The 19,962-nt window shown below is 29.8% G+C and overlaps 1 protein-coding gene across 4 annotated transcripts in view; it reads left to right on the forward strand.

The window, feature by feature from the left end:
• The window catches only part of LOC129910239 (uncharacterized protein DDB_G0271670-like), a 227,236-nt gene extending 208,727 nt beyond the window's left edge, over positions 1-18,509 (forward strand). For 2 of the 4 annotated variants that reach the window (XM_055987535.1, XM_055987536.1), the window contains exons 7-9: positions 7,724-7,861; positions 15,071-15,253; positions 18,186-18,475. In XM_055987535.1, coding sequence (XP_055843510.1) covers positions 7,724-7,861; positions 15,071-15,253; positions 18,186-18,211 — 347 coding nt within the window. In that variant the 3' untranslated portion in view covers positions 18,212-18,475. Of the gene's footprint in view, positions 1-7,723; positions 7,862-15,070; positions 15,254-18,185 lie in introns of all 4 variants that reach the window. The other 2 variants (XM_055987538.1, XM_055987537.1) reach the window with 2 other exon arrangements.
• The last annotated feature ends 1,453 nt before the right edge of the window (positions 18,510-19,962 follow it).

Genomic DNA, 19,962 nt, shown 5'->3' on the forward strand with positions numbered 1-19,962 from the left:
TTGTGTGTCTGTATGAAATTTAATTTCTTGCTTCAGTTGGATTTATAATTTTGATGATGGAATAACACTAGCAAATTGTGTTAGGGAGCTGATAAAGCACAAACCAAATAAGAAAATGTAAATATTATTTGAGTGTGATTTTTGAAAGTATGGAAGCCAATTTCGATTAGAGTATCCGGGACTTGCATGCCTCATTTTTATATGCATTCATTAAAATTGAAGCTTTTTTAGCCACCTCACCTCTAGGCTGACATTCCTACAAAACTCATTAAGGTCGTTTGTGAATTGCGTCAAAATTAAGGTTAAATCTAATCCCTATGGATATTCTTGATATTTCTGAGTTAATTTCCACATCATTAAGTTTCAAATTAACACGGTTAAATTATTAAGTTATGTACTCGCTCATATTTGTACACCATAGGCTCTGGGTCTCAAGGAAGTTAGTATAGCTTTTACCTACTATACTGACAGACAAGATTTTGGAACCCACTTTTTCTATTTTTATTTAATTACTGACATAGTGATATAATACTACAACATACATAATTAATTTTCGCCATATCCGCTTATACTGTCATAAAAAGTTGGAACAGGAAAATGATTTGTTTAAAAAATAACACGAACTTGCTTTTTCTAAGGCTGCTCGCGAATGGGAGATTTTATGGTATATTTTTAAGTTTAATAAGAAATCCAGTGATATTAAATTTGTTTTAAGATAACAAAAATATATTTGAGTAGTTTTGATTGCTAAACGAATAGAAATAATTTAAATAATTTTTATTATTTTTGTTATTTTTTTCTTCGTTGCTAAACGAAGTGTGTAAGTCATTTGATTTCTTGTATTAGAAAGAATTGAGAAAACAAAGTTCGTTGTCTGTAAAGTCGATAGTTTTACGTGATAGAGTCATAAGAAAATTAACAAACCATCAAAATCAAAATTTAAAAAGAATTCATTGACCCATTTTTCAGAAATTGATAAGAAAAAATGTTGTCTTTTTGCATCCAAAAATGTGTTTCCAAAATGTGTTTCAAAAATTATGCCTTGATTTAATTGCTTAAATGGTTTTGGCCTTAGCTTGAAATTGGGACAGATTACCAGAATTACGGAACCCACTTTTTTTTTTTTAAATCTCATGTCCGCAAGTCCTTATTTTGGAGGACTTAAAAAAATTTAGCAAGAAAAGTTTAAATTTGTATTTGTATACCAACATAAGCGACATGATTTAAAGGTATTTTTTAACACTCATTCCAAAAAAACTCACAATAAGTCAACCTGACCATCCCTGAAAAGTAATGCACCTTATTCATGTTGATCTGACGCAAATATCTGAAGTGTTGTTTTTCAATTTTTTTTTTAAATCTGCACCTTATCTTCAAACCAGGAAAATTAGGACTTTCGGACATGAGATTTTTTTAGATTTTTGACATAAGTTATAGAATATCCAAGCAAAGATAGAAACAAAAAAATTAGCCTATTAGCACTAATTCTAAGATTGTACCAGGATGTTTTTTAGTGCATATCCCAAAATTTCCCCTTTTTTTCAAAAAATACCAATTTTTCATAGATATGAATGTTTTTTTCATTGCATTCTTTTGATTCCTAATAATAATGGATATGAAAACCTTCATGCAAAATTTGGTTCCTCTACCATAACTTTTAAGGTTTTTTCGGTAGTAAGTTTGCAACTGTTATAATAATATGGGTTGACAGATGAAAAACTGGTATAACTTTTTTCAGAGACGTCAGATTGTCTTGATTTTTTGGCATCAGCATTAAAAAATACCTCGAAGACATGTATCATATGTGTATATAATACCATTGTCTATTATTTTTAATTTTAAAAATCTCCTTTCGAGCTTTGACCTTGAAAATCGCGACTCGCGGACATTAGATTTTTCTAGACTTTTGAGGTATGTTATAGAATGCCAAAACGAAGATATTGAGCAAAAAAAATTTCTATTAGCATTCATTCCGAGATTTACCCCTTTTTTCACCTTATTTTACTATATTAAATGCTATATCTCAAGTTCGTGAGAATCAGATATGGTAATGGCATTTTTGGTAATTATATTGGATTTCTCGTTGTCTTTTGTTTATCTGTATAATGTGCCCTATAAAAATATACGTCTACATTTTTAAATATAGAAAGTGACAAGAGCCAAAATATTGTGTTTTGCAGCATCGATCGGCCAAAAACAAATATTTTGAAAGGATATTTTTTTAATTTGTGAGATAATATAGATATAAGTAATCTATAGGAATTAAACGAAATATTCTGAAAGAATTAAAAGTAATACGGCTAATTTGTCTGTACGTGACTGCAGAATTGTGTGCACGTAAATGTGGGTGCTGAACACGTATCTGAAACTGAACAACAAAATTTTTCTGACATCCATGAAAAATAACCGAAAACGTAAAAAAACAACGATTTTTCTTGTTATTATTAATTTATTATTACTTTAACAAAACAAAAAATGTATTTATCTCAATAAACTTAGAATTGAATTGAATTTTTTCTTGTTATTAGCTAATCACTTGAAAAGTGATCCTATTTAACAAAAACGTTTAAAAAAGAAGAAAAAATACAAATATTTTGTGTTTTACTCTTTATTTTGTACCAAAAATACAACTTATTGCTTCTATTCAAGAGACCATACAAACAACAGAACAGATTTCAGAATTTCGAGAATTTTTTTTTAAATAGAAGAAATTCAAAATATCATAATCACAACTATTACGATTGTCAACTATCAATTGATACTTGATAAATACTAAAATTTGGTATTTTAACTGGTAATTTTTTAATAGAATTTTTCAATTACATTTCAAATAATAACGGTTTGCATCATTTTTTGTTTTAAAGTTTTTTGCAAAATAAAAAATAAGAGATCGAAATTTATTTTTTATCAATTATCAATTGATATTTGACAATCGTAATAGGGGTAAATGCATACAGCATACGATTAGATTTCGACATAATATCATGACTTTTTTCAACAACAAAAAAAAACTAGTCGCAGGATTTTTTCTTTGTCGACATTAATTAAGACACTGTTGTCACTGCTGGTGGCAAAAAATCTTATATTGATTAAGAATAACTTATTTAACATTATGTCAATCTTTTCTGTCTGACTTATCCAAACCTCAAAAGTTGCATTCAAAGGACCTCAGTCTTTTGAAATCTGTCTAGTTTAAAGAAGACCCCAGTTCACTTTTTTCGTGTAGTAAAGGAAAGTAAAATAAAGTCATTAACTCATTCCGTCGCAGTTTCAAAACTTTAAAGTAAAATATCATCTTTCAAACGATATAATTTCTCCTTTCACTTTGTAAAAGTGTTTCCTTTAATTAAAGTTTACATACAATTCACAGTCTTTTTCAATGCCACATCCAAGCCATGATACTTCCTTTACTTTAACACAACTTTCCATATACCGCGTTTGTGTACAAAATGCTATTAAACTATGAAGAGTTAAACAAAACAACCCTGGCCTGAATTCCTACAACATTCAACGTTCAACCCTTCAATTATACAATAACAAAACCCGCTATACGCAGAAATTTTCGCTCAACATACCCACCGGGGAAATATAAACGAAACCGAACATCTGGTCTTCATCCCACGACTTATCCCAGTTTTATAATAATAAGTTGATACCTCTACACGCTCATATATTCTGTATACCTAGAAACTTCAGCTTCCGAAATTCAGCCTCTGTCACAGTGGAATTGACTGAAATTTATGGCAGGGGTCCTCACATCTCTCACACATCTCCTCTCGAATATAAACAATATATTCACATAAACAAGGATGAAAAGCCTTTAACTGACAAAAATAGAGTTTGTAGCGGCTTTAACATTATAGGCACATGAGAGGATGAAACCAACAAAAACAAAAATAAAAACAACAACAACAAAAATATAAAATATATGCTACGACGAGTCACATAGGCAAAAACACCTCAGAGAAAAACTTCGAAATATTTTCGAATCACTGACGCTTAATTAAGCGACGACAGGAACAGACATTGGTGCTAGCTATAAAACCAGGACAGGCTTTATTAACTGTTAGGTCACACACAAATGTTAAAAAATCCTTGATGGACAAATGGACGACGGACGGACATTCGCTATTGTACTCGCCTGCATACTTTCGTTATTATTAAATAACATTTTGTGTATTATTATGTGTCCAGGACATGTTTGGGTGTTTTTTTTTTTTTTTTGGTTGAATTAAAAAAATAAAGAATGAATGAAAAAAAAAACAACAACAAAACAGACAAAAGGACAACTCATCAGAAATGCCAACGTAAAGGCTCATGATGGAGGCATGAATCGTCAGTTTGGATGTGAATTTGTTCTTTTTTTTTTGGAACTTTTGAATTGTCGGGTTTAATTTGGTAATTTTTTTTTGTTTGTGTTTTTTTTTCGTGATAAATAAATTTTAAATGAAATGCATTTTTGAGTAGAGAATCAGACTTGGGACAAGTAAATCACCCAAAGGGCCACAGGGTTTTTTGTTTTTTTTTGTTTTTTAATATTTTTTCATTCAAAATGAGAAACGTCACTCATGGTCAGAGGACTCAAGCTGACTTTGATATATGGAATGAGTTTATATAGGCTTATAGAACGCGACAAGTTGACATTTTTCGTAACGAAATAATCAGTATCTCCATTCTATTTGAGGTTTTATATTGAATTTATTTTTTTAATTTTGAATGGAATTTAGATGGGTGGAAACAATATTTTAACAATGAAGAAGAAATTAGACGTTTTTCTTATACGGATAAAAGATTAAATAATAAGCTGTTTAGAAAATTATAACACTCAGTAGTGGGCACTATGGCGTATGTGGAATATTTAATTTTTTTTAGGATTGCGTTACTTAGCTTCTGGGACTAATTTCTTGAAAGGAATATCTTCACAGTCAGGAGCCACTTTTTTCAAAAGAAAAGACACACAGAGTGTGTCTTAACTTAGTGAACTACTTATAAAATTTTGTATAGCTCGATTGCGTAGACATACATAATAATTCAGAAAACTCATTAGATTAAGATTTAACACAAGAATATGAAGATACGTAGTATTGAATTTTTTCTAAATGTCGAATTAAGTTTTGACTTGTGAAGAATTTTTTTGTGAAATTAAAAAAATTCCTGTAAGGGTCCGTGTAGACTATTTAATTCTAGTTCTGAGATGTTTACGTGTAAAGTCGCTTAAGTTTGTTTTTTTTTCTACCTACAGAAATAAATGTTACACATACACCACAGTGAACCATTTTTACATACAAATATGACATAATGGTTTTGGTTTAGGCTCATTTGAATTTTATGTTAAGTTAATGCCAGTTGGCAGTCCAGATCTACACTCGCTGGATAACAAGCAGTGATTCGTTTTTAAGGGTATACCTAACTTCCTCTACTGAGTGCTGGAATCAATCATTAACCAAGGTGTTTTAAATTTAGCGTATGCACTTAGACAAATGACAGCAATTTTAATGCTAGATGTAAAAAACGCATTGACCATGTCAGAAAATTAAAATCGAATCAATTTCCTTAGATGAAAATTTTCATGGTTTTTTTTATAGGTAGTAGTACATTCATACTTCAATCATATGAATGCATTGAAAAAAAAAAAAAAACAAATAACAGATCATTCATTCGCATTCTTTCTCGTATTGGAATTCTACGATTTGCAAAAACAAAGCATATTATTCATCATTATTCTGATGATAAGGATATCCCTATAAAAAAGTTACGCTTTGTTAAACACATATCAAAGCTTTTGCAAAAAATCCTGATCGTTTGCGATGGAATAGATATGAATTGAGAAATTCTGCAGCAATAACAAGGCCCTTTGAGTTCCAATTCAAATGCAATAAGAATTCAATTATCGTTTTTGTTAATTTTACAAAATGGGCAAATATTTTCCATTTGTAAACAATTATTTATGAATGAAATCCTTGAATACTCTTCTCTCAAAACAACAAACATCAAAAAGATTACCCTTACAAAAGTTGGAAAAAAAACAAAATTGAGCAACCAAATCCGCCCTTTATAGTCCAAAGCCATTTTAAGATACAATACAAAAGTAAAACCATTCAGGCATTGAGCCATTGCCTTCGACCAAAAAGCAAATTCACCATCATCCACATTATATCCCATTTTGACCATCATGTACAGCTAGAAAAGAAAATATTGAGAAATACACTCTTTGAATGAGGGCCACTTACGAGAAAAGTGTATTCCACCACCAACACAATACCAAGTCCAGAAGGCATGATTTTCCTGCATGATACACATACCGAGTATAGGCAGAAGAACTACTGAGAGATATTGCGTTTGTAAAAGCCTCTCATATGTCAAAAGTCTAGTGTACAATTTGACTGGCATGTTGTTGGTACAAGAGGAGATAAGTACTCTTACTCTGTTTTTTTTTTTGGGGGGGGGGGGGGGGGGCCTTCCAAAGTTGATGTTTTATTAATAAGAATTTTTCGATGATAGTCCTCCCTGAGGGAGAGTAAACTCAGGCCTATACACAAAACAAAACACTCAAAATGAATTTCGGGGAATGAGAATGTTAGTATGCGTGTATCTTCAAAGGTTTTTTTGTTTTTTTTTTTTTTTTGATTTCATACGAGTTCTATGGTTGAAAATTGGATTTTGTTCATTTCTCCAAAATTCTCGAGGGCAAGGACTTATTAGGTTAGGGGTCAACAGGGTAAAATTTGACTTTTGATCTGTTCTGAAAAACAAAACAAAAAATAAAACAGAAAATTGGAAATGCTCTAACAGTTATTTATTTAAACTCGGATATATTTACATTTCTTCAACATAAGCACTTTGTTGCATCAACATTTTGTTCCTTTCAATTCAAGTGTATACATTCGAAGTCAGTCACTTCAAGAAAGTTCTTTTAAGTTAGAGTTTTCGGTTGCAATCGGTACGCAACATTTTTTTTATATCAAAAACCACGCAGCAACTTGTTGCAGTCAACCATTTTGTTGCGAAAAACAGTTGTAGTGCGAAAATGTTTTGTATTCATGAATTTAGACAAATTTGGACATTTTCTGTTTCAGAAATGCAAACTAGTGTTTTTTAAGTAGTGTTTCAATTTACCCAGTTTTACCCTACTTTATCATACAACATGTGTATATGAATTTGGAGGAGTGGATACCATAGATATGAAAGTTCGTCCTTCTGTCCAATGGGTTTTATTTATTTCACATTTGTTGTAATGGTCTATGTGATTTTTTTTTTGTCCATCTCATCTTAACTTGATACACTTCTATAACATCAATGAAAATTACCAGGATTTTGCGTTCCAGAAAAAAAAATATAGAAGTGTCTCAATAAAAGAGCTATAAAACGATGCAGAATGGCCTTTTGTGAATTGGGAATGAAATTAATATGGCGTGAGTTGTTCTTTTTTTTTTTAATATTGTTTTTCGTGAACTAAGGATCTTTTGACCCTCTGAATTGTTAGAATATTGCGTAATAGACATTTTGGTTTAGTCATGGATAAAAATGTATAATAGCCAGAAGCATGTTTCTATATTACAGTACATATCTTAAATGTAATATAAACCTATCTATATTTTTGTAACAAAAAAAAAAAAAATAATAGGCAAGTTTTATTTTCATATTTTGTTTCTTTAATTTGCAATAAAAATAAATATTTAATTTAATTGTTTTTTGTTTTTTTGTATTTGTTTTTTTTTAATAGAAACTTCATGCCGTTATTCAAAAAGTGCTTGGACTGAATGTGATACTAAAACCAATTCACGATCAAGAACATTGACTTTGAAGAAAGGTGAATCTAGCTGTCAACAGACAAGGACTATTCAGAAGAAATGCAAAAAAGGTGTGTTAATTTTAAAAATTAATTTAATTTTAACTTATTTATTTAACTTAAGCCTAATTGGATTTACATTTTTTCTAGAATGAAAAAAAAAAATAAATACTGCAAAATAAATCACAATCTCTTACTTTTAGAACTAAAATTTATACAAAATAATACCAAAATAAAAGTATATGCTGGCTGATTCCTAAAAAAAAAATCCATAGAACTTAAAACACTTCAGCCAAGATGTATAATGTTTTGATACTTGGAACATTTTAGGTTCATGTTTTTAAATGTTTAAGGGTTTGCGTTTAGGGTTTAAAAAATATAGCCAAATGTTAAGGAATTCAGATGATGCATTTTAGATTATTAACATGTTAAATTTTAAAATGCAATTAAATTTATTACGGTTTTTTACCCCATAATGGACTTATACTACTGTCATTAGTAAAAATATTATAAAAAATAAAAACTAAACTAAGAAAATAAGTCCATTTTATTTTATGAAAATTGTTTTATTAAATTAATTTTTTAAGTGTTAAAAATAAAACAAAATTAAAAACAACTTATTTTCAGGAATAATCAAGTTTATTAGGAACTGATTTATGTATTAAGTTAAAAACATACATATTCGCTCTAACTTTGAATGGAGATTTGTAAAACCTTACTTTTTGTTCATTCGTTAAGTGTATAACATTATCAGTGCTTTGTATCAGAATCAGAAAAGTAAAGCTTCTTCTTCCAACAACATTCAAAAATGTGATGACTTGTAGAATATTTCGGCCAAGAATTTCAAAAGAATATTTATCAGTCAGAACATTGTGTTTATCTATTTAATAGATCCCACTCGGTGTACCATAAGGCAGCCATTTAGGCCCTTTACTTTTTTATTTAGTTTATTATTGACTTACCTTACCTCCGTCTTGAAATATTCAAACTATCTAAAGTTTAATGTGACTTGGTAGTTAGGGTGATTTCCTAAAGGCAAAATTGAAATTTAATTTTTAGTACACAGTTTAAAATCATTCATTTGCAATGTATGCATTTTGCTTCGAAAAAAACAAAAACACCTTCAAATTAGTACAAATTTACAATTCTTGATTTATTTTTTTTTTTTAAAGGTACCTCAAACAATCAATTTTTTTCTTTTTTTTAATGGCTGCTGCTGTCGTTTGATTAAAATTTAATATTCTTATATTACAATTTAATACTTTTTATACTAGTTTTTAATAAATTTGTATTATATTTTAATACAATTATATTAAAATGTAATACAATTATATTAAAATGTAACACAATATATTGAAATGTAATACAAAAATATTAAAATCTAATACAGCTGTGTTAAAATTCAATACAAGATTAGAATTTAATAAAGGCTATTATTTGCTAAAATTTTTTGTATTACAAGTACCTAGTAAACTTAATACTTAATTATTAAAATTTAATACGAAAAGATTAAAAATAATTTTGATATTTTGGAAATATTCAAATGTAATATTTTTTGTATTGAAAATTGCTTTAATACAAGAGCTGTATTAAAAAATACTCCATTATTTTTAACCGTGTAGCTGATGTTCGTATATTAACAAATTAATTTTTTTTTTTAATCTGTGGACTTTTGCAAATAAGATCCTACTTTTTAAATTTTGAATAGGTAGCTTTAATATTAAAATTTTCAGCGAAATATTTTTAAAAATTAAATTTTTTAGAACAGCTACCAATTTTTTTTTGAAAAATGTTTGAAATCAAAATAAACATTATGTACAAAAAATTATTCTTTTTTGAATGGCTCTAGCAATTTTCAAAATAAAGTTCCAAACATTCTTTGCAATACAAGTTGGTTAAAAAGGTGTTTTTATAAATATAAAAAAAATCACATTTTATTACTAATTTTTAAATGATAAGATATAAATAAAATCATTCCTTTAAGAACGCTATAAAAAGTTTTAAAAGAGCAAGTACGTAAATTAAAATTACTTTACTACAAAGTTTTAGGATTCTAAGCAACTTTTACTATTAGAACAAGTACGTGAAACTTAGTAGTTGATCAACTTTTACTATTAGAACAAGTACGTGAAACTTAGTAGTTGATCTTTTTAAAACTGCTTAAATTCTTTTTATTAAATAAGGAGTATTTCAATTATTAACAAAAAAGCATCAAATAAAATAAAACTAAAAAAATCTATGTTCTTGAACAAAAATAAATGAAAAGATTCGGCTGAGAAGTGTTTATTTAAAAAAAAAAAACATCAAAATTGATTATTATAATTTGTTGCAGCAACACTGCTAATAAAAACTGTGTGAAACATTTAGTTGAATAGGAACTACCCACCCACTCTATTTCATATTTTGTAGTTTTAAGTTATCACCACGCCAAGGCTTTAAGTGAAAGAGCATTATGCAAGCTTTCTCATTAACTTAAACGCTCCAAGCTAAAGATCTAAAATTTTAAAAGCAATAACTTCGAAAAGACGGTTTCCACACATTTTCAAAAACAAAATTATTTGAAATTAAACTTTAAACTCATTTCAACTTATTCTACCTATCTTTTTTCTTAATACCTAATGAACAAAACATTTAACCAAAGTCTGCCTTCCAATTTGTGCACTCAAGATAATCAACGCCCAATTAAAGAAACAAAAGCTATATGTACGTTGTACGAGTATATGCATGCATTTGCTTAAGATGCAAAGATTCCCAGTGCCATCATCAGTTTTCTCTTGGAATTTTCCAAATACTACTTTGGCTTCCACCATATTTGTGGTACAAAATTTGTAGTACACATATCTACAAGTATACAGGTATCTTAAGCAAAATGCGATACCAAAAAGTATAGAGTGCAATTAAATTTCATGTGCAAATCGTTTCTAATTAAGCCTGAGTCAAAGTAGATCCCCTTTGCTATAGTTTGTTACGAACAAAAGAACGCACATATAGTAGAGTTTTAGACTATATAGAGTGTGGAATTGTGGACGTGGAGACGTGCAAATGCGGGTTCGTTCGTTTAGTGTACACCAAATGAGAAATTGAGAGAGAGAGAACAATCTTCATTCTTATAACTCCTGGTTTTGGCACAAAATGTCCTCATTATCAGTGCAAAGAGAATCATCATAAGTGAACACACACACATATAAACACGTTGCCAACATTTGCATTGGATGGCGTTAAGCAAGAAGCCCAAACATGCACTAGCTATTGTTCCGACATCTCTTGGCATCGTTTTCACTTCGCTTCGCTTATGATGATGGTGCGATGCCATATGGATGGAGGAGGCAACAGCTCTAGATCCACATGTTACCATTAGTTACCTAGAAATGTGCAAAAGAGCCTTAGCGAGAGTTTCATAAGGAACTTTCAGGTTTTCTCGTTTTTTTTTTTTTTAGTTTTTAGCTTTTTTATTTTGCCATCATCATGCTGCAGGAAGTGAAACTATGGTGCTTTGGTCCTATATACGTGGCCGCATATCCTCTGGGGTAATTTCTGTTGGCTCCTGACTTACTGAAGCAGCATCAGTAGAGTAGAGAAAATCCTCTGGAAATGCATTTTTATTTTTGTGTGCAGTTTTTTCTCTTTCACTTTTAACGTTTTCATTTTCACATCCTGCTGAGCGCATTTGGTTCAATTTCGTTTTCCTTTTCTTTTTTGTATATTTTAGCTTGATGCAGAGATCTGATGCTTCTGCATGAGGCTCTGCTGGCGTTTGTTGTTGGCTGAACTGACTGGCTGGTTGGGTTGGCCTGACGGGTGCTTACGTGTGGTTATTTCCTACAAAAATAGCACACTTCCTGTCACATATTTATTTTGTTTTAAGCTTCTTTTTTTTCCTGCAGGTTTTTTTTCTGAAGTTTTTGTTGTGAAAAATAAAAAAAGTCTTACTTTTGCAGTTCTTTCATGCGGATGAACGCGTTACGTAAATAGGATTCTAGAGGCTTAAATTTGCAAAAGGTAGTATAGTAACTCTCTACCTATGCTAGGATTAAAAGTGAAACCTCCAAGAACATATGAGTTTTTTTTGGGCGCCATTTTAGAATGCTCTCTAGCTTCAAGGCGTCATTGTCGTTGCCCTCGTTGTTTTCATCGTCTTCGTCGTCGTCGTTACTCCCCAATGACATAAAGTCCTTGGTTCTAAGCGTGCAATTGCTCAGAGTTGTTTCCGTTGGGTTTTTTTTTTTTTTTTGTATATTTTGGAAGGTCAATTTTTTTTCGCAAGAATTCCCTTGCATGCATTACTTTTAGTACTAGAAGTATGTTGCACATACGAAAAATGTGAGTTTTCGTTTATGTACCTAGTGAAGAGGTAGTCTTTCTACCACGTGTAGAGACACGAAAGTGTGTGTTTATAGAGGTACAAACAATTCACAACCCGGAAGTTTTAGGTAAACTTTGACTTGACGGATAATATTATGAGAAAAGTTTTTGAGGAGGCTAGAAATTTTGAGGAGTAACTTTGTCGGTTCTATATGCAAAAAAGGATTCTTGTGGTAATTATTTTGTGTATGAAGTCCTTCAGGTGTAAATACTTTGGCCTCAACATAGCGGTTGGCTAAATATTTATGACTGCACTATGGTTTTGTGGTTGTGTTGAGTTGAGTAAGTAGGTGAAAATCTAGGAGAGATTGATTTGTGGTAATTTTTTTAGGACTTTTGGTTTTTTATGTTGTTCAAACGGACTGATAAATTTTGTTAGACTTCAGCTAAGATAAGGCACGTTTTCGGTAATATAATTTGACATTTTATTACTTGAAGTATAATTTTTTTAGATAAACAGGCGTTTATTAAAGTGAAGTTTTTAAACAAAAGAGCTGACGTTAAAACTTGATTACGTTTTAATATTCTCAAAATTACTTTTATCGTATTATTTAACATTTATGTCTCCTTTACTGCTAAACAAGTATGGTCAGTTCAAAACGGCCCAGAAATGAGCTTTCTAGGGTAGACTCCGGTAACTCGAATTCTCAGTGAACGATTGATTAATTTACCAAAGGACAAAAATAATGAAAATTATTTTTATTTTTAGGCAGATTAATTGAATATAATTCAATTAAACAATTCAAATGACCTCAACCACATTTAAACTTTTTAATTGATTGATTAATTTATTCGTTGACTACTTTTGAATAATTTACTAGCATAAATATTGATTTTTGGCATGTAAACGCAACAACAATGAGAGCAGTGTTGTGTTGTAAGTTGGCTGAAGAATCTTTTTATCGAAAAATTTAAGTGTTAATTTTTTTTTAGTGTCACTGCGTTCTCCAGTTATAGCGGTAGATAATATTTTCTCATTTTGTTTAATATCTTCGCAAATCTATAACTGATTGCAAAAATTTTAGTTTTTCTTCTACTGATTTTATGAAACACAAATTTATTCTTTTAAAACTTCTTAAATTTTTTGTACAAAATAAGGAATATTGTAATTTTTTAAATAAAAATACTGAGCTGTCTTTATTTTTTTTTTAAAGTTCAAACATTTTAAAATTGTTTAAAAAAGGAACAAAGCGAAAACGAGAAAATTATACTTTAAGTTTTTCGACTTAGAATAGAATTGAATTTAAAAACAACTAAAATCCAACAATTTGAATTTTTCAGGAACCAATAAAAATTGTTTCATGCTCAAGCAAACGAATCTCGAAGGACTTTTTTGAGCTTAAAATAGTATTTGAGTTGTGTAAAATAACCGTCATGTTTTATTAGAAATAATAACGAAAAAAAAAACGAAAAAGTGTTTTGGGCTTAAGTTGTTTTAGCAAGGAATAGCATGTGTGGTATATAATTTAACCAATAATGGTTTATTATTGAAAATTATTCTTAAAAAAATATTTATTTTCATGTCACATGTCCATACCTAATCATATTCTCTATCATTCTTATTTGGATTGGGTCACTTACCGTTTCAACAAAAAGTAATCTGTTCTATTTGTAATAATTCCTATATATTTGTGGCAAATATTATCCAAATTTTTTCCGAATGTATGCAAGTAATTTTTGATATACAGGTTCGAATTTCATCTATTTCCCGTTTGGAGAGTTATTTTGAGATTAAAATTAAACATGTCACTGCTATGGTAAAGAATTTCAAATAGTTTTGCTGGATTGAAGAAGAAAATTTATTATTTTTAGCTGAAACATTTGATTTATTTTCTTATATTTTGCGATAGCAATACACGGTCATCCTCTTTGAATTTCTGAGTTTCTTGTAACTCAATGAATTTCTAAGAAATTTTTTAGCCCTTCAAATATTTTTGAAAAGCTAAAGATGTAATGTTTTTGTGCTTATTTTTAAAGTACCTATATTTCCTAACAACGGCTTTAAGGGGTTATATCTAGTTGTAAGTGCAAAAAAAACCTTCTTTTTTGTGGATTTTTTGTAAAGAGGCATTTAATTATATAAACCTAAAGAATACATTTCCCTATAGCAAATTTAATGTATAAAAAGAATTCGCTGTGTATTTAAAAAAATATTGGGTTCCGTTATTTTTGTAGTAGATCTCCTAGACGACCTCCAAAAAAAAATGTGTCTGGCGGTAAGCACGATTACTCCGGAACGGCTTTTTGACAATAATTGGATTTTTATGCAATTTTAAAGTGTAAATTTTCGTGAAAAAAAACGATTTTTGTCTTTGAGAAGCCGCCATTTTGTCAAAAATCAAAATTTTGACTATTCCTTCGTTCATTACCTGCATTTGTCTATCCTGGAAATAAATTTTTTGGATTTTTCAATTTTGGGTGATTTGTATTAGAGATATCTTGTTCACCGCCAGACAGCTTTTTTTGGAGGTCGTCTAGGAGATCTACTACAAAAATAATGGAACCCAATATTTTTCTAAATACACAGCGAATTATTTTTATACATTAAATTTGCTATATGTACATGTATTCTTTATGTTTGTATAATAAAATGCCTCTTCACAAAAAATCCGCAAAAAAGAACGTTTTTTCGCACTTACAACTAGATATAACCCCTTAATAATAATACAAATTTTAACTTTATTTATTTATTTTTATTATTTCACCAAGGTGGTCAAGTTTTGTTTTGGATCTCAATAAATAGCCTTATATTTTGAGTTTTTTAAATGAAATTTTTTTTCTCTCGCCGACTAATTTCCATTTTGTCAAGAAAAACAAAATAAACAATAATAAATGAACAATAAACGCCATTAACAAAAAACTTTATTTATCTAAATTGTAATCTAATTAACTTTTTCCTTATTTATCTTCTAATTGCAGCTTGCCGTTATGAAAAAGGTGCCTGGACTGAATGCACATCCGGCCAAATGACACGACAAGACAAACTTAAAACTACCAGCGATGCAACCTGTGAGCCAGTTCGTGCAATCAACAAGAAATGCAATCCCAGTGGTGGTAAGCCCAAGGATAAAGGCAACAAAGAACGTAAAAACAAGGACAAAAGTACGTAACTAACTAACTACCTCTCCTCTATAAATGTGCTATAAAGTTTCTTTACAAAATTACAAAAATTATCTCCTGAAGCTGTGTATCACAGTTTAGCTTTCTCTCTATCTCTCTTTCTATTCTCTATAGGAAATTTCATTAAATAACTGTACTTTACAACGCATAAAGTTCGACCTCATTAAGTTCAGAGTCTTGTGTAGGTACGTACGTAAATTCTAGAGAGAATCTTGCCTTTTTAGCAAAGTAAAATGTAAATGCACTTTGCAACAAATGGCGTATAGCTCAGCTAAACATTAGGTAGGAATGCTCGTTATGCCGCCTTGTGCGACCCAGCTTTCAGAACATTATATGGAACCCAATGCGCAGCAGTTATGTGGTAGTCTTGAATACGGTTTAAGAGTGAATTTTCGCCCACCGAAAAAATTTCTCTCTAATAATTAAATTGAATTCACACACTGTTTTAGGATTCGTTGGCACAGATCCCAATACCACACTCCACACCAGAGCCAACCACAACACCAGTTCACTGGTGCAGCAGTCACCTCGACACAACTTCCCAGGTGTAAGTAAAATGCGGGAAATGCGTGGAGCCACACACGTACATATACTACAAAGCACAAACCTTGTATTATAGCAAGGAAGAGGTTTTCGTTTTGGTCTAGTGCCAAGACACAAAAAGCGAATCATAACATGCTACAACCATGCATCCTCATTTGCCATATAATCCAAAGTACCACACACAAGTCCTCTGTCCACCATTAGTCCCATGCTGTGATGTTAACTCCACTCTGCGTTGTTTTGTATCTGAAGAGTGAGTGGCTCTAGGTACTATTATAGGAACTGTCAAAAAATGTAATCCTGCACTTTATTTGCAGGATGAAGAGGATCATACTTACATATGTACATGAAAACGAAGTAGCAATTTTTCGGAATTTCTTTTCAAAAAGTAGTTGCAAAGTCCCGACAGTCTGCCAAAATCCATTCAATTTTTAACCTCAAGAAATGCAAACGTATGTATAATATTGGCCACGACAATCCTTCCCTTATTCTTTTTTTTTTTTTTTGCCTGTCAAGGGTTTAAAATTGTGGTACCTACTTATGTTACGATGGTACGTAACTACTTTAAAAAAGTTTTTCAAGAGGTCTTCTATAGCGGGTATAGAAACATCCATAATGAAAGAAAAAAAAGTTAAAAGTTCAAAAAAATTGTTTTTGTTTATTGTCTTCTTTTTTTTTTTTGTATCGACAGAATTTTACGGAACTGTTGAACTTTCTTCTATCCTACGAATTTCAATACGAAATGTCTAAATTTTATAAGACTTTCTGGAAAAAAGCCAAGTAGGAGTGTTGTTTTTTTGAAAAAAAAAAAAATAAATAAAAAATTTATTTTCATGGAATTTCCTGAAGTTTTTCTTATTTAAAAAACGACATGATTTCAAAAATGAACCATGGGAACTTAAATGTCAAAAATAGAATCCGGAGTAGGGGGAAGTGGTCACCCTTCGTACACGGTCACCCTTCGTACAGTGAGCTTAAAACAAAAACTAAACGGTATTCAAACACGTGCTTACTAGTGTGCATAGACATAGTAGGCGCCGAGCTGCTAGATAAATTTTGAATCCTAAGTGCAACGGATTCGGTCGCCACAAGACTTTTAGTGTTTTTTAGTGCTCTGAGTAATTTTTTTATGTACATTTGATGTCATGTTGTGTTTAAGTTAAGTATGTTTTTGGCTAAACAGTAATGAAGAATTGTTGTTTAAAGTGTTAAATTTGTGTTTTAATTATAAATATTGCAAAATCTCAGTACATTTTTTCAAAAATCGATTTTTCTGCATTATGTACAGCTTGGGGAGCATTCGTACAGTCAAACATGGGGCACATTCGTATGCATACGTATGCCCGCCAGTAAATTTTCTTGAGCAGATAACAATCAAAACACGGAGTTACAGTTTTATTGAAATGAAATTTAAACCTCTATAATAAGTTTTTCGCATTCTATAGTAAATTAAGGTTGGTATTTTTATATATGTAAATAATAATTTGTTTCAGAATCATCGAATCGCGAAAAATTAAGTTTTTTATTTGTTTTTGTTTTTTTCTGATTCAAGTTCAATTAATTAATAAATTAATAAGTAATTAAATGTTTTAAAACTCATATTTGGCATTTGACAAATCAAAAGTTAGTCAAATTAACGTTTTAAATATCCTGTACGAATGTACCCCATGTGCTGTACGAAGGTACCCCACGGGTGGGGAGGATTCGTACAAAAATCTAGTCCCAGTAAAATGGCTATAACTATTTAAGCCTTTGACTTGGAAGTGTCAAATTTTTTTGTAAAGTGTAATAATATACATATTACAAATAAAGTCCATTTTCCCGAAGCTGGAGTGAGTAAATAAATAACTAAAAATAAATAAGTAAAAACTGTACGAAGGGTGACCACTTCCCCCTATAGGTCGAGTATTTTAAAAAGAAAATATAACTTTCAACGAGGATAATAAATTGATAAACTAACCTGCTAACCTTTTTCGTGAATCTAGTTGCAAATATGTTCATGGTGGAAACTATTTGAAAGTTTGTTTTTCTTCTTTCTTAAAAAAAAAAAATGAGCAAAAGGAGAATTTAGTGCGAAATATCTTCTTCTTTGCAAAATATACCAAAACAATTTATCATTCTTCACGAGCTTTTATTTTGTTAATTTTTTGACTTTTTTAATTCCTTGGGATTTTCATTAGAAAAAAATGTTACTCATACACCATGGTGACCCATATTTTCAAACTTACAAAATATAGTTAAAATTCTCATTCTTTCTATAAGACCCTTCTAATTATAAAATGGGTATTACATTTACATATTGTTTATATTTTTGTGTATATTTTTTTAATTTAAAACAAAATAACATTTTTATTTTGTTAATCTCTTTCAGGTTCCCGTAAGGCAGCAGCTGCTTAAATTTATCTAGATCCTGAGAATCAATCATGAAAAATTCTCATAACAAAAAAAAAATCAAATAAAAAAATCTTTATAATATAGTTTTTAGTCTAAGAATTATATTATAATATAACAACAAATAATAATTATTCTTCTATACAGTAAAATGATTTCATATAAAATTTTAAAATCATACAAAAAAAAATTCAAAAAAAGAAAACTTAATTATTTTTTAAAAACCAGTATACTGTCTTCATGTTTTATGAAAAAAAAAAATATTGTAATAAAATTATTATAAAAAAAAATATCATTGTATTTGTTTGTAAGTTGAAACATTTATAAATAATAATTTGTATATTATTGTCACAAAAAAAAAAAAAAAAACAAAGAATAAATTTAATATAACATCGACTGTATTCAACGAAAATTATTATAAATTTGAAAAAAAAAAAATTAAATAAATTTTGTCCACTAATATTATAATACCACACATTCAGAAAAATTGATTCTTAAATAAAATTATTCAATAAATTTTCAAAAAATAAGTATTTCATATGTGTTTTTGTAATGTCTTTGTCATTTTTTTTGAAAATTCAGCTAACCGTAAGTATTTTCTTGTCTTATAACGAACGAGCCGGCGAAAATCAGCATTGCATCACATGTTTTTGAAACTTTTTTATGTTGGTTTTAAATACCTTCATGAGTTAAATTTTTTCAGTTAAAGAATGCTTTTTGAAGTGAAGGTAGGGTGGGTCAAAAAAATCTATTTTTTTTATACTCCCGACATTGGATTGCTTGATACCTAGAGAATATACTCACCAAAAATTAGCTCTGTATTTTGATAGAAAGGTCCTCCGCTTTTAAGATTTCTATTTGTTCATTAGTACTAGAAAAGAAAATTTTTTTCCCTCTATCAATTGGTCGTAAGAAATTTGTTTTCTGATATGGTGCAGTAGATGTATTGCCTGACTGCTAACCTGGAAGTGCGTGTTCGAGCCCTACTACCCGTAGGATTATCATAGTATTATATGAGATAATAATCATCTTATTTTTAATTCACTGTACCAACTAAAATTCTTTCCTATCTTTCGATTCCTTCTAGCTAGTGCAGTGCAGTATGCACTTAAAAGACCTTTAGTCTTACAGGCTATATAGTTAAAATTATAATTATTTTTATTTTGAAATTGAAAGCTCTACCAAAAAGGTCCAAATGTTTTACGTAAACCTCACTTTTCAAAAGATATCAAAGGTTGAATTTTGATTATTTTAAGGTAAACTTCGGTTTTCCTTACGAATATTATAACTCGTAAAAAAAATTTAAATAATAATAATAAATAAATAATAATATAATAATTTTTTTGTTTTTTGTAAGAAATTAACTGCTGTACAAAAATGATTTTCTTTGATTTGTCTTGTCGATTAAATTAAGTCTTTAAAAAATATTCGTCGTCAAACTCCAATGCACATAAATTTTACCAGTTTTTCATTAACAAGTTTATTAACGGGTTATAAACCTTCTGTGTGGGGCCCCGTGCCACCGCCCAAATGTCCCAAGAGTTTGTGCGCCCCTGGTAACCACTGCTCTATGGTTCAAAAAATTCTTGAAATAAATCACTCCTTAAGTTAGAAATTTTTCCCACAAATTAGGTAAATTGGTAAATGTGTCAAATTTTTTTATGGATTTGACAATTCGTTTACCACGTTTACCATTATACCAGGTTTACCCAGAGTTTAAACCGTTTCATGAATACCCCGAATGACTTTGAATCAGT

The sequence above is a fragment of the Episyrphus balteatus genome, chromosome 2 (genome assembly GCF_945859705.1).
Source record: "Episyrphus balteatus chromosome 2, idEpiBalt1.1, whole genome shotgun sequence".
Taxonomy (NCBI): domain Eukaryota; kingdom Metazoa; phylum Arthropoda; class Insecta; order Diptera; family Syrphidae; genus Episyrphus; species Episyrphus balteatus.